Source organism: Pituophis catenifer, unplaced genomic scaffold (assembly GCF_029215685.1).
Source record: "Pituophis catenifer annectens isolate HBS135680 unplaced genomic scaffold, rPitCat1.0.hap2 SCAF_1, whole genome shotgun sequence".
Classification (NCBI taxonomy): domain Eukaryota; kingdom Metazoa; phylum Chordata; class Lepidosauria; order Squamata; family Colubridae; genus Pituophis; species Pituophis catenifer.
In genome coordinates this window covers 200,058,329-200,072,289 of record NW_027256881.1, presented here as the reverse complement: position 1 = coordinate 200,072,289, position 13,961 = coordinate 200,058,329, and the positions used below count along the sequence as shown (strand labels likewise).

At 36.3% G+C, this 13,961-nt stretch overlaps 1 protein-coding gene across 1 annotated transcript in view; it reads right to left on the bottom strand.

Annotated features, from left to right (window-relative positions):
- LOC139327205 (sodium channel protein type 1 subunit alpha) overlaps positions 1–13,961 on the bottom strand; it is a 57,667-nt gene that overhangs the window by 40,411 nt on the left and 3,295 nt on the right. The window contains exons 2-7 of the mRNA XM_070956933.1: positions 10,338–10,456; positions 5,501–5,590; positions 4,653–4,781; positions 3,390–3,481; positions 2,082–2,357; positions 384–447 (exon numbers count right to left, since the gene is read on the bottom strand). Coding sequence (XP_070813034.1) covers positions 384–447; positions 2,082–2,357; positions 3,390–3,481; positions 4,653–4,781; positions 5,501–5,590; positions 10,338–10,456 — 770 coding nt within the window. The remainder of the gene's footprint in view (positions 1–383; positions 448–2,081; positions 2,358–3,389; positions 3,482–4,652; positions 4,782–5,500; positions 5,591–10,337; positions 10,457–13,961) is intronic.

Genomic DNA, 13,961 nt, shown 5'->3' with positions numbered 1-13,961 from the left:
TATACATGCTTGTTGTTATTTCTCATTATTGAGGCAATTTTGCATGGGAAACAGCTACTTCAGAAACACACTGGAATTCTGGATTTTTCATGACACTATTACCTTCTTTTTCGTCTCTTTATTATTTATTTACTCATGGAGAAAATCTATCTGGTTGCTAGGAATTGAAAATGACTTGATGGCATATAACCAATCAATCAACTATTTATTTCCAATTCGACATAATTAAATAATGACAGAGCTTACCTTAGTAATCATTAAACTTGTATCTGAGCAAATTAGTCCCAATATATAAGGTAGAACATACATTAAATCAATTATAATGTACAGGCCAATATCAAAACCTGTTGTAGCTGTTTTAAAAGTTTGATAATAGGTCTTACCCTGCATCAGAACTGTTACCACAAAGCAAAGCATCATTTTGTCCTTCCAAAAAATAAAAATTATCTGTGTGAATAAAAAAATTAAAAAGAGTTAGCAATCATAACCCAATCTATATCTACTTTGCCCAATGACCCTTCATTCCTGCAATAATTCTATCAGCAGTTCCTATGCAAACAGTAATTAAGTAACAATGCCTAATTGTAACAGGTGCCTGTGCAGAAGGACTGAACAAGGAACTCAAATAAAAATTAGATAAGGTTGAATGATTAAAATGAGGGCATGATATAAAACTAACTCACAGGGACCATTAAAATTGTTATGGCCTACAAGTGGTTCTATCTGCATATGTTCTATTCAAGAGAGGTCTTGTAACCTTAATTTCATAATAGCAAGAAGCCAAGGATACCTGCACTCTGTTCTCCAACTAAGCAAAAGCGCTGAGACTAGACAAGTTGAATTAAATGCAGTGATACTTAAGAGGCAAAAGAAAACTTTTCAGACTTTGCAGATCTGGTCCTCTTAGCTGTTGTAAACCCATTTGAAAGATGCAACTGTTCTTGAGTTGCAAATAAGTTTGATTTTTGACTGAAAAAAAATGACTTTTCCCAAGTTCTCAATCTTAGTAGGATCCTCCAAATACTTAACTCCAACTTGTGAGAAATCTTAAAAAACTACTTATAAAGTACTAGGCTAATCTCCTCCCACCCATTTTTAATTTTTATTTTATTAAATTTTATTTCCAACTTCATTAGACATTTTTCATCCTACCATAGTAAATAGAGGCAAAAAACAAAAACCCAGGTGAAAAGCCACAAGAATCAAAGAATGAATTTTAAAAAAAAAGAACTTTACTTCCTAACCCATTTATACAGGTAGCAGCTAGCATGGAGACCCAAAAAACCAAAGGGATCATTGAACAATGAGGTATTGTTCAAGCTACAAATGGCTCAAATTATCCTACTTCTGACACATTATATGAAGACCTAGCTCTCTGGAGAAGGCTGTGAAAGGCAGAATAAAATAGAAGAGGGCAACCAGAAAGAAGATAGGTAAACTCAGTTACAATGGCAATAGGTGCACTGTGGGAAAATCTGAAAGATCAAGATAGGGATAGATTGTCAGAGAGAAAATATATTTATCTATTTGGTCTCTAAGAGTCAATAACTCATGTGATGGCACATAATCAAAGAAGTGCCTACAAAATATTGATCCCTTCCTAGAAATAGATTATTCCTATGGGAAAAAAAGGAATTATAACTAACTAAGACCTGGAAATTAAGTTATTTTCCTGAGCTGGATGAATCATCCTAATCAAACCCAGGGAGATGGAGGCAGTGGTCTTTCATTTTGAGAGTTCACTATTTAAATTATTTTATTGCATATGTATTTTCATTCTGATTTTAAGCGGCATGGCAAACTACCCTAGCATAAATGTTTATGACGGGAGAACTGACATGTCTTTCAAAATTAAAATATATAATGTTCAAAGAGACATTGCTTACTGATTCTCACAATGGCAAATTTAAGACAATAGAGAACAGCTTGGCTAAATCAAGCCAAGTAACCTGGGAGGATGGGCATGGACAACATTTCATAATTTGATAGAGTACAGCAGCTTCCATCTCATTGTGTCTTAACACTGCCAGTAAATCTGAACCATAATTGTGCAATATCAAGGAATGCCATTAGAAAAAAACCCAGAAAAAGTATATTCTTACTTTCATCTTCTATGTATGCATTCCAGTCAAATTGGGTAATGTTCAATGTGCTGTTTTCTCCAAATGTAGCATTAAATATATCAGTATCGTTCGTAGAATTTGGTGGATTCCAAAACAAACATTTATGCCTCAAGTTGCCCATGAACAGTTGGAGTCCTATGAGAGCAAAGACACTCAGACAAAACACCGTCAGAATCATCACATCGGATAGTTTCTTCACAGACTGAATGAGAGCTCCCACAATTGTCTTCAGACCTGGAAGCAGAAGAACATCTTGAGAACAACTGAAAAGACAGATGAAAAAAACAACAACAAAAACAAAATGGTGACCCCCAGTAATGTTAAAGAAACCCTCATGCAGAAGCTCAAATCAATGGCCCTGTTGGTTTGTGAACTAACGTTTTAAATGGTTCTGTCACTTGTGACAATGTATTTTGTGAGGATGAGGCCCAGAAGTTTATGCTCCTTGAAATTGTGGATGAAAATGTATTGTGCTTTTTTAAACGAAGAATAACTTGTTTTAATGATAAAACAAGTGCGTGTGCTATCATGCTTTTTCCCTCACAGAGGAAATTTTCCAATCACACTAAGCCTAAGCACGTTACACCAAAATAAGGAATATGGCTATCAACGCAACTTGCTCCAGCATAAACACGTTTAGGCATATGGATTGGAATGGATTAATGGCTTTTTTTTTTAACTGCCAACTTCTCTTGCCCCAAACCATCAGACTTACAATGCCTTATTCTTCCCTTGAATCAAATTAAGGTAGAAGAAAATGAAATTGGAAAAATAATAGTCTCTTATGCACACCCTCTCTTTCTCTCCACTCTTACATATCTTACTCTGTTATATTTGACTAATTTCAAATATTTCATGATGCCAAATAACGATTCAGACATGAGTTCCATTAAAGTACTAAGGACAAACATCATTTTCCATTTTGCAGGTAAAAAAACAGATGGCTAAACCAAGATTACATGGTTATGCTTTTGTCACAGCTTGACCTCAAAGCTTGACATTCTGTGATGCAAATCACACAGGCCGTGTTCTGCAGCATGTCATGCAACAATGTGTTAAACGCAAAGGCTGATTTCAAAAATGAACAAGCAAATGGCAAAAAGCAAAGGATCACAAGATTAATTTCTTTCAATACATGATTCCTGCTTTTTTCTTCTTGGTTCTTTTAAATGAATGAGCAAGCAACGAGGCTTATGGTGAAAAAATGTATTTTCAATTCCCATGGAGTTCTAAAAAGTCAGCCTCTGGGTTTAACCTAGCTCTCACCTGGGATGACTGATATTGTTTTCAATGCTCGGAGAACTCTGAATGTTCTCAACGCTGAGACATTACCCAGGTCCACAAACTCTGTCACATATCTGTAATAGGGGAGTTCACACACAAACACAATGACAGGATAAAAAGGAACAGTTGGACAGGTACAAGGGACCTAACACCTTACACCACTTACATCTTACCTGGAATTACAGAAATAGTTTTCAAAGCTCTCAATACTCTGAAAGTTCGAAGAGCTGAAACATTGCCTAGGTTTACAAATTCTGTTATATACCTGTAGAATTAAACCACAGTTATTCAGAATTGAGGTAGACTTCACGATACTTACTTGGGGGCTTCATCAAGACCCCTTGGTAACTTTGGGGGAAAAATAAATATCAACATCTTCCATTAAGAGCTTTTAACAATGATCAGTTTATACAGCAGAACAACATGTACGCAGGGACAAATGGCTTTATTTTGATCAACCCAAATGACACAACAAATGAACAAGCTACCATATTCTCCAAAATTTCTCATTATGTCAGATATTTTAAAAAATGAATGAGAAAGGATCGTCGTCGTCATCATCATCCCAATATTAGGTCAGACATTACAGCCTGTATGAATGTATCAGAATTAAGTTCAATCCATGTCAGGTATGAACATTTTAAGAAAAAACAAGGGATTGTGCCCCTTGGCAGAGAATGGGGGGAAAATCAACCATTCTTACATCAAGAAACTTAATTCATAATCTTGGGTGCTTGAAAAAAAATTTTTTTTTCTGTTAGAAAGACGAAAAATACAGTTTTTGAAAGAGATTCTCCGACAGCTACTCTATTAATGTACTATGTGTTCTACATTACTAGCTGCTGTACGATTTACTTTGCTGTATGAATGCACTTTTATGGTTTCACAAACAAAAGAATACTATTATTGTCCTCAAATCAAGCAAGCAAGGAAAAAATAGCAAATGAGGCGATCTTAATTTATTGTGTATATACTGTAATTACAAATAACAATGGTGACAAAAGAATATATTGTCTGCTCTTTTTTAATTTTCTCCAGCAAAAATAAATTAGTTCAATAGTTGGATTTAGTAATACTACTGAAAATGTATTGGTCATAACATTATCTTGATCCTTGATTTATTAAAGCATATTTTAATTACAATAGCCTCTATGCTCCTGTATATCAAGTTGGAGTAAATACACGAATATACATCAATATATGTCAATAAAAATAGGGTGGGAGAAAAAGGAATGGAAAACTTACGCAAATGTAATGACAGTGAAATCAAGCCAGTTCCAGGGATCTCGGAGGAAGGTGAAACCATCTATACAAAAGCCCCTTGCAATTATTTTTATAAGGGATTCAAAGGTATATATTCCTGTGAATGTATATCTGGTAAAAACAAAACAGCATATTCATTCTTAATGCAAATGGTTTTTAAAAACTCAGATAAGTCAGAATTACCATCCTAGATCTTACCAAGCCCTCCCTTTGTGGGTAATATGGGGACTCCTTCCCATATTATTGAAGAAATCAAAGGTACCCATAGAAAAAAGCCCGTGCTTTACTCTCTACTTCTCAGACATTCAGGCAACACATATGTGGGAACGAACCATATTATATGCTATCAGGAGATGCTCCTGTGCATTGCATGCAACTGCAAGAACACAAGAAGCCTTGCTGTATTTTCCTGCATGCAGAGACTTACAGTATAAGAAGAGGCTTGGCTCCACTCAAACTTTACATGAGAAGCTACATGGTATAAAGATGGTAGCCTTTTCTTCACTGACACTCACAAGCGTACTGTTTTTGAACATGAAAATACTGCTAATCCTCCAACAATCAGCCTAGCCTATTTTCTGAACTCCTTACCCTACACCATCTTGTTAGGCTAAAAGGAAGAGTTTGTGAAGTGTAACAGGGAGGTTTTTGGAATGGAAAGTGATAAATCAGTTGGATGCATGCAGATTTTTGCTTATTAAAGTTCACTAGATCACAGCTATGCTATATGTGCGTTGTATATGAGCATGCATATGAGCTTATTCTACTAGGTCTTCTACATCCCACAAAAACACATTCAAACATGCAGTTAAGAATAATATTGCACTTACTCTACATTCTTTGTCCATTCAGGGGGGTTACTTAAGGTCATAAATACGCAGTTGGTCAAAATAGTGCACATAATGAGCATGCTGAATAATGTGAGTTATATTATTAAGGAACATATAGTAATTTTTTTACAATGATAAATAAATAAATACGTCTTAATAGATTGTTCTGTTTTAATTAAATACGTATGTCTGATAATATAATTACAATTAAGGGACAATGTATATAAATTTCTAAAGGGCTAGGACTATATCATATATAAGTAAAATAAAAACAATTGAGATGAAAGAAAGTTCCATTTTATTCCACAACAAACCTCTGAATATTGTTTTGATTTTATTTTTAGAAATGGGCAAAAGGTATAATTAATAAACTGATGCAGGTGGAATAAAGAATCCAGTAACTGGATACAAAAAACATTGTAATATATAAGAGGTACCAAAGAAACAGTGCAAATATTTGTACAATATCTGTTACTTCAAATTTCCAAGAAAATAATATCTTCCAAACACAGAATAGAGTCCTATATGGGAAGCGGGATGCCAGATATTCAAGCTGATTTTAGAAAAGGCTGAGGAACAAGAGACATTATTGCTGACACCTAATGGATAACTGAGAAAGCCAAAGAATACTAGAAGGAAGCCAGTATGTTGCAGAAAGACCTTCAGTTGTGTTGATTGTGTCAAACTGTGGAATATGCTTAGGAAAATGGGAATCCCACAAGATCTCATCAAACCAACATTCAAGAAATATGCTACAGTTTGTGTAGAAACACAATGAAGGCCTTGGAAAAAATATTCTGTGTTGTGTCATGTCTATAGCTACAAGGATTAGAATTGTGCAGGCAGTATTATTCCCTGTGGCACTTTATAGAAGCAAAGGCTGGACTTGAAGAAGTAGGATAAAAAAAGTATTGATGCTTTTGAAGTTTGATGCTTGAGAGGATTCCTGAGAATTCATGGATAGCCAAGAAAACAAACAAATGGATCAATGAACAAATTATCCAGAGTTCTCACTCCAGGCACAAATGACCAGGCTCAAATTACAACCATTCTTTGGATATGTCAGTATATAAGGGTTCATGAATTGGAATAGACATGGTAACAGGTCAGCCAATGGGGACTGTTTGGTGACCCAGATGGCTCGGAGCCTGGGCGTGGCTTAGGTTCACTGATCTGTGTATGTATGTATGTATATGTGTGTGTGTGTGTGTGTGTGTGTGTTTGTGTGTATGTAGGTCTTTGGTTATTCGGGTTTTCTCCTGCGTAAAATTGGAAGTGTCTTGGCGACGTTTCAACGAAGTCTCATTCGTCATCTTCAGGCTGGTGTTTTCGGCTTTGTGCTTCTAGGAGCAATGTGTGTGATCGCAGCTATTTCTTCCTTTTAACTGCCAGTGGGGGTGTGAACTGATTGGGTGGGAGCTTGGCTGTGTTCTGATTGGATGGAGGTGTGTTCTGATTGGTTGGGGGTTTGGCTGTGCTCTGATTGGATGGGGGTTTGGCTGTGCTCTGATTGGATGGGGGTGTGTTCTGTTTAGGTGGGGGCTTGGTTGTGCTCGGGTTAGTCTGAGTTGCAGGGGGATTTGAGCTAGTGAGCTGCATTGCTGTTGTTTGGCTTCGTGTTCGTGGTCGTGCCACATCTTCATGGTGGGTGTCAGTTTGCTTCATGTATGGATTGGAGAGGTTTAAAGTGGCTAATGATGCAGCTGTGGTCTGGCTTCTGGTTTGTGGTCGTGCCTCATCGGTGTGGGTTTGCTTTTTGCGTGGATGTGTGGTGGTGACATCCTGTGTGATTTTTGTGAGTGTGGGTCTGGTGTCATTCTTTGTGTTAGGGACTCGTTTGTCAATGAGGGCAGGTTTCCAAATGGCTGGTAGGTGGGAGGTATCATCTAGTTTATTTGTAAACCTCTGAGGTTTATTTGTAAACCTCAGAAAACATATATATATATATATATATATATATATATATATATATATATATATATGTATGTATGTATGTATGTATGTATGTATGTATGTATGTATGTATATATGAGTGCTTCTGTGATTCTATAACTTCTGTGATTATAGATTTTGTACTTCTGGATTCTGAGTTCTGGTTCTGGCTTCTGCTGTATGGTATTGTATATAAATAAGTTTCTTATATAAATGAATCCTGCTGAATTATTTACTTGTGTGCTGGTTGGATTCCTGCATACTCTAACAGGATATATTATGGAAAGTTCCTGTGAGAAGCCCATAATACCATAAAGATTAGAAGAAAGGAAGAGGATGACCACCAGCAAGGTAGAGATGGATTTAATTACATCAAAAATTGGTGCATCACTAGGAACTCCGGATGACCAGATTGGGGGCAAATCATCCTGGAAAAATTCTATCTACTGGAAGTGGCTGCAAGAGTCGACAACCCACTGATGGCACATAATTAATTTTCAACTAATGATTTTAATAGCAATGCATTTTGAAGGAAGAGTTATGACACATACATACTTATTCTTATGCATTATTTGCAGCCTCAGCATCTGAATACTTATGTTTACAACTAGAGAGGAATCCAGAAAAGAAAAAGAGGTCCTGATATTTAGATATTTCTTGTTTAAGCCAAAATGCAATTACTAATAAAATTAATATTAAAACATAAGCATTTACTTATTATACTGCACTATCCTGGTTAAATGGTAGCACCAAAAACTTTGGATTTGCACTGAAATGTTAATATCCAGTGTGAAAGAAGTCCTAATTGCATTTCCAACTCCTGTTTTACCTTAGCAACGAAACACAATCAGGATTCTGTTCACATGAAGCAATATAGAAAATATAGAAAGTTGCTGTTGGTGCCAGTTATTGACAGTAGAAGTCCTCCTTGTTGGGACAGGCTTGGATATGTACAGAAGTGATGGTTTATGGTTAGGGTCTGGGATAAAGGATTTAACCAACTTCCAAACTGACTGAATAACAAGTTGGAGATGCAATGATGCACTGCATGGGTAAGCTACAACTAAGATATTTCTGAAGACAAGTCTACCAGAATTCTGAATGCCCACGTATCCTACTTTCATCATCTACAATGAAATGAAATCAAGTACCAGACAGACATCTCATACTACTGTGCATGCCAGCAGAAGGTGGAAAATTTCAATTTCAAAGATAGGCAGAGGTTGCCCTTGTAATGGGCAAGGTTGGTTTCACACATCTTCAATAAATAGTTGCAGGATGTTTTTGCCCTGGAGTAAGCAGTTCGAAAGCACATAAAAAATACAAGTGGAAAAATAGGGACCACCTTTGGTGGGAAGGTAACAGCGTTCCGTGCGCCTTTGGTGTTTAGTCATGCTGGCCACATGACCACAGAGACATCTTCGGATAGTGCTGGCTCTTCGGCTTAGATGAGCACCACCCTCTAGAGTTGGGAACAACTAGCACATATGTGCAGGGGAACCTTTACCTTTACCTTAAGCAGGACATGTTCTTTCCACTCAGTTCTATGCAATATGTTTTGCCTAATGATATTCTATTATTTTTATCAACTACTAGATGATAAATGTTAATACTAGGCTCTGTGTATAACAAATCTGTCGTATCATTCATACCATTCAGACATTGAAAACATAAATCTGAATGCATTATACAGACAATTTTGGAGTTTCTTATTTATATCATATGCAAAGAACTAAAATATTTTTAAGTGTCATATTCAATAATTTCTTTATCAGCTTTTTTCCAAACAGCCATCCTGTAAATATGTCTAACATCCAGTTTCTAGAAAAAAAATCCCCAGAAATAATGACTTATAATCTGACTTTATAATACAATCTATATTTAGTGAAAAAATACAACAACATATACAGATAGTCCTCCCCTTATGACCACAGAGCCCAAGATTTCTGTTACCAAATGACAATTTGTTAAGTAAGTTTTGCCCCATTTTACAACCATTCTTGCCGCAGTTGTTAAGTTAGTTACTAGTATGTTAACTGAATCCGGCTTCAGGCTGTAAAAGGTGATCACGTGACCTCGGGACATTGCGACCGTCATAAATATGAACCAGTTATCAAACATCTGACTTTTGATCGTGTGACCCTTGGGAGTCTGCAATGATCATAAATGAGAAAAATGTTCATAAGTCACATTTTTCAGTGCTGTTGTAATTTTGAACGGTCACTGAACAAACTATTGTAAGACGAGGACCACCTGCATATATGACAATGGTTTGATGCAATCTATTCCAGTTTACCATTGATAAATTTTAGTGGACAATTGTTAAGATCTAAGATCTTAATATATTTAGATAATTTAGATTGTGATTCTGTAATCACTTACCTAGGAATCTTTGGAATCCATTAAACTTACTACAGAGTAAACCTGTACAAGGACTTTTAAAGGACTGTAGTAATGCAAAATACTGAGAACTTTTCAAACACTCTTGACTGTGCTTGATGCCCATCAAGTTTAAACAGAATACCAATGTGAGTATTCTTGAAGGATCCTGGCATAAAAAAACACCCAATTTTGAAAACATTTTTATGCTGCAGGCCAATACTTCATAGCAGAGAACTGCATAAAGACAAGTGAAAGTAGGCATATCTTTCTATGGTGGGCACAACCAGTGTTCATTTCTAGAATGTACCTGGCTCTTGAGGCCATTTGCTTATTTGAGTATTCTGTGGAGATTTGGCCAAGCATTTCCATGAATTTTAGATTTTCATTTTACAGTTAAATAGTTTGGCACAACTTTCTTTTCAACCTAACAAACAATATAGAAATAAGGAATTAAATAACAAGTTATAGTTATAAATTGCTATCTTGAGAAAACTATTTGTTAACAACCACTTGAAAAGGATATGAATGTACCAAAATCTTAATAGCTACTTTTCTAAGAGGGTTGAAAGGAGTTAAAATGTATAGGGCAGGGGTGGCACTGAATCGGAAAATTGCCTTCCCTCTATTCAATACTATAAAAGTCTGGAAGAAAAAAAGAAACAGTGAAAGCAATTTAAGCATATGCAATGTTATATTAATTTTTCTGTGTTTGCTTTTTCCAAGAAGGAAAATCCAGACAACCCTGAACCAAACTTTGCAGTAAAAATACTTATTATTTACTGTATAAACAATATAGCATTTGCCATGGCATAGAAACATAATGTCAAAGGGTATGTGAGTTAGAAGGGAATCTTATCAGGCATCTAGTCCAACCCTGCTGCTTCCATTTGAAAAGTTCTAGGTAAACCATTGCTTAAAAGCAGTTACTGTCAGAAATATTCTGACTCAGTTTTCATTCATTTAATTCCAATCCATTGTCCTGACTTAATTTTCAACAAAGAATAAGATATTGATCCCTTACTGCTGTTCTTTCTCCCTTCTTCTAAAGTCTTCTACTACAGCTTTTAACCTTTTCTCAAGTTTTAATGTTCACATTCTTTCTCATCTCGGTAATTTTCAAGTTTTAATGTTCACATTCTTTCTCATATCGGTAAACTATGATCTGCTATGACTTGGATGTAATCCTTCAGTCAAGCCAACTCATTAGCATTTTTAGCCCATGTTCACACTTTATAGTGATTCACTAGCATTCTAAAATCCTCTTTCTGTGTACTGCCACAAAACAAAGTCTTTCCAATCTTAAATTTATGCATTTGAGTTTTCCCACCCATATATAAGACCTTATTTCTCATAGTTGAATATCATTCAGTTCGATCTAATCTTGTTTAAGCTTGCCAAGTTTACTTTGAATTATGAAGTTCTCCTCTTAATGTTTAGTATTCCCCCTAGATTTGCAAATCAGCATTCTCTTCCATCTCATCCTTAGAATCATTTCAAAAATATTGAATAGCACAAAGCCAAAATGGAAGTCTACTTAATCTTTCTTTTCAGGTCAATGCAGAACTTTTACGAGAACCATTTAAGTGGTTGTTCAACTAGTTGCAAATTCACTGGATTGCAATACCCTCTTGCTCACATTTATTCGTTTTATCCACAGCAATATCATGACTACCAATTCACTTCAATTAAAATATAGAGTGTTCCTTTTATTTACCAAACTAGTCATTCCACTGGAGTAGAGTTACTGACATTACAACTCTAGATAAACCCATACTGGTTCTTGGTAATGGTAGTACTGGTATTTATTTCTGAATGTCTGTAGACTATTGCATGTCAATCTATTTTCTTGCCCAATGCAGGCATTAAAACTAACAAGATTGTAGGGTTTTTTTTGCTTTTTTATTGATTCCCACACAAAGTTCCAAATTCACTTTTGAGTCAGCTTCTCTAGTTCCTTCTTTGATGGCCTTCAGTTAGCAGGCAAAATCTATTTTCTGTAGACAGACATTTAAGCTTCTTGCATTGATTATCAATTATTCTTTGTTTCATTTTAGCAGTCTCTTGCTTTTATTTAGTCTTTGTAGAAAGTAAGTTGTATCTGGATAAAGTATTTTTGTATATTTTAAATTTATTTTTAACAGCTATTAGGGTTGTAAACAAACTTCACCTTTATATAAATAGCTGCACCATTTCAGGAATTGATTTAATGTGAAGATTTTATTTTTTAAAGATTTGCCTGGTTGCATAACTCAAAATGTGAAAAAGCAGCAGCCTCTATGGTAGTAAACACATGTTATCTTATGAGGAATGACATTAAAATACTGCAGTATCAAAAATCCATCGGATACAGCCAATCTGGATCAGTCACCAGGACCAGAGGTTTAGTCTTCTGAGCTGGAGTCCACTCTCAGGGAATTTCTCTCTCGCCAGAATGTGAGAGAGAACAGCGGTAGTCTGTTTTCTGTAAACTAAGCCATGGATCCCTGGTGCTAAACATTTGTGTCTAAACAATAAGCTTAAGGAGAACTTCCAAAAGTGAGAACCAAAGCATATGAAAGGCATGTTCTTTATAGAGAATAACTATTATCAGGAAATAATTTAGCTAAGTGGCCAGAAGAATCATAAAAAATTGGACATTTTGAAAGTATGATATGATCTGCATTAGGAGCAATATATAGAATTAAATGGGGGCAGGTGGGTTAAGTGAAAGTCATATCAAGAGATGGCGTCAACTCACATGCACTTTAAGAAAATGGGAAAGTTAAGATATGATGCAATGTGCTGTATGTGACACTGCTGCAAATTGCATCTAAAATAAATCAGTTACAAATAAACCCAGCTCGATAGTTCACTTTTAATCCAAACTCAGCTCCAAATAATTACCACTTATATAAATGCCACAATGGGTACAGTTAATATTAGAAAATTCTAGATCAGATGAGCTTCAAGTCAAAGTATATCCCTTTCCTGGTGACCCTTGACTATCTCCACAACCATTTTTGTGTTGCTCAGCAAGTATTTACTTACTTAATCAAATATCCTCTTTTTCTTCTCCATGAGCCAATAGGCTCTCCTTTTGATTGGAAGCCCAAAAACAATCAACCAATCAGTTCCTACTTCCTTTTTCTTCCTTTGTAAGGTATTATTATGTGGCATTGAGTGTTCTGCCTTAGCTATGGACCCCAAAGAACGCAGCACACACAAACTCTATACAAAGCGTATTTTACTCAAATAACTTAGTCTTTATCATTCAAAGGCTGTTAATGAACTGTCTTAACAGCCTACCAGAATTCTAAGATAAGGTAATCATAGTCTTACTAGAGTTGGCACAAAGCCCAGAAGCAATTTTGCAGACGTGAAGGAGAGTGAACTAAAGTTGTTCTCTACAGCTTGTTGCAAGCGGCGTTCCTTCTTAAATAGGCTAAGGGAGTGGCCAATTAGCCCCAAGCCTTACTATCGAGGAGACCTCCTCCTGAGAAGCCACTCCTGCCTTTTGGCAGCTCTGCGCGCCCGTACATTGAGAAGAGGTTCCTCCTCTTCGTCCTGTTCACTTAAAGGAGCTTCTGGAGGTTCTGAAGGCCCTGGCTGAATCCCTGCCTCTGGCACCACATCTTCTCCAGCCTCCTCACTGTCCGACTCGAGCGCCAGCTGCACAGGCTGCTGGCACAGCACCACAGCAGTCTCCTCGTTGTCGGAATCAGCTACAGTCTGCACAGGCCGCTGACGGGCCACAACATTGAGGAAATAAAGGAACCTCCCTGATCAGCCACTATATGGAGGAAGTGGCAATGCTGATTCTCACTGTCGTTATGAAGACCTGGGAGGGTGAAACGGGATGGCTTCAAAGTGTGGCAGGAGGGTTTGGTTAGGATAAGAAATCCCTGGAGGTAGGCAATCCCATCAGTGGCTTTAAGTAAAGTGTTATAAAACTGTTTCTGCAGCTTTCTCTTTAATAGGCTATGAAGGAATATGCAATTGGTTTAGCTTCTCAAAAGCCACTTGATAGTGTGAACAACGACTTTATTTACTTAATCAATTTACATGACTTTTAATCTTGAAAGTGCAACTCTGGGCAGCTAATAACATATTAAAAACAATAAGGAAAAATAGCAAGAGGATAAAAACCTACAATGATAAGTAAAAACAA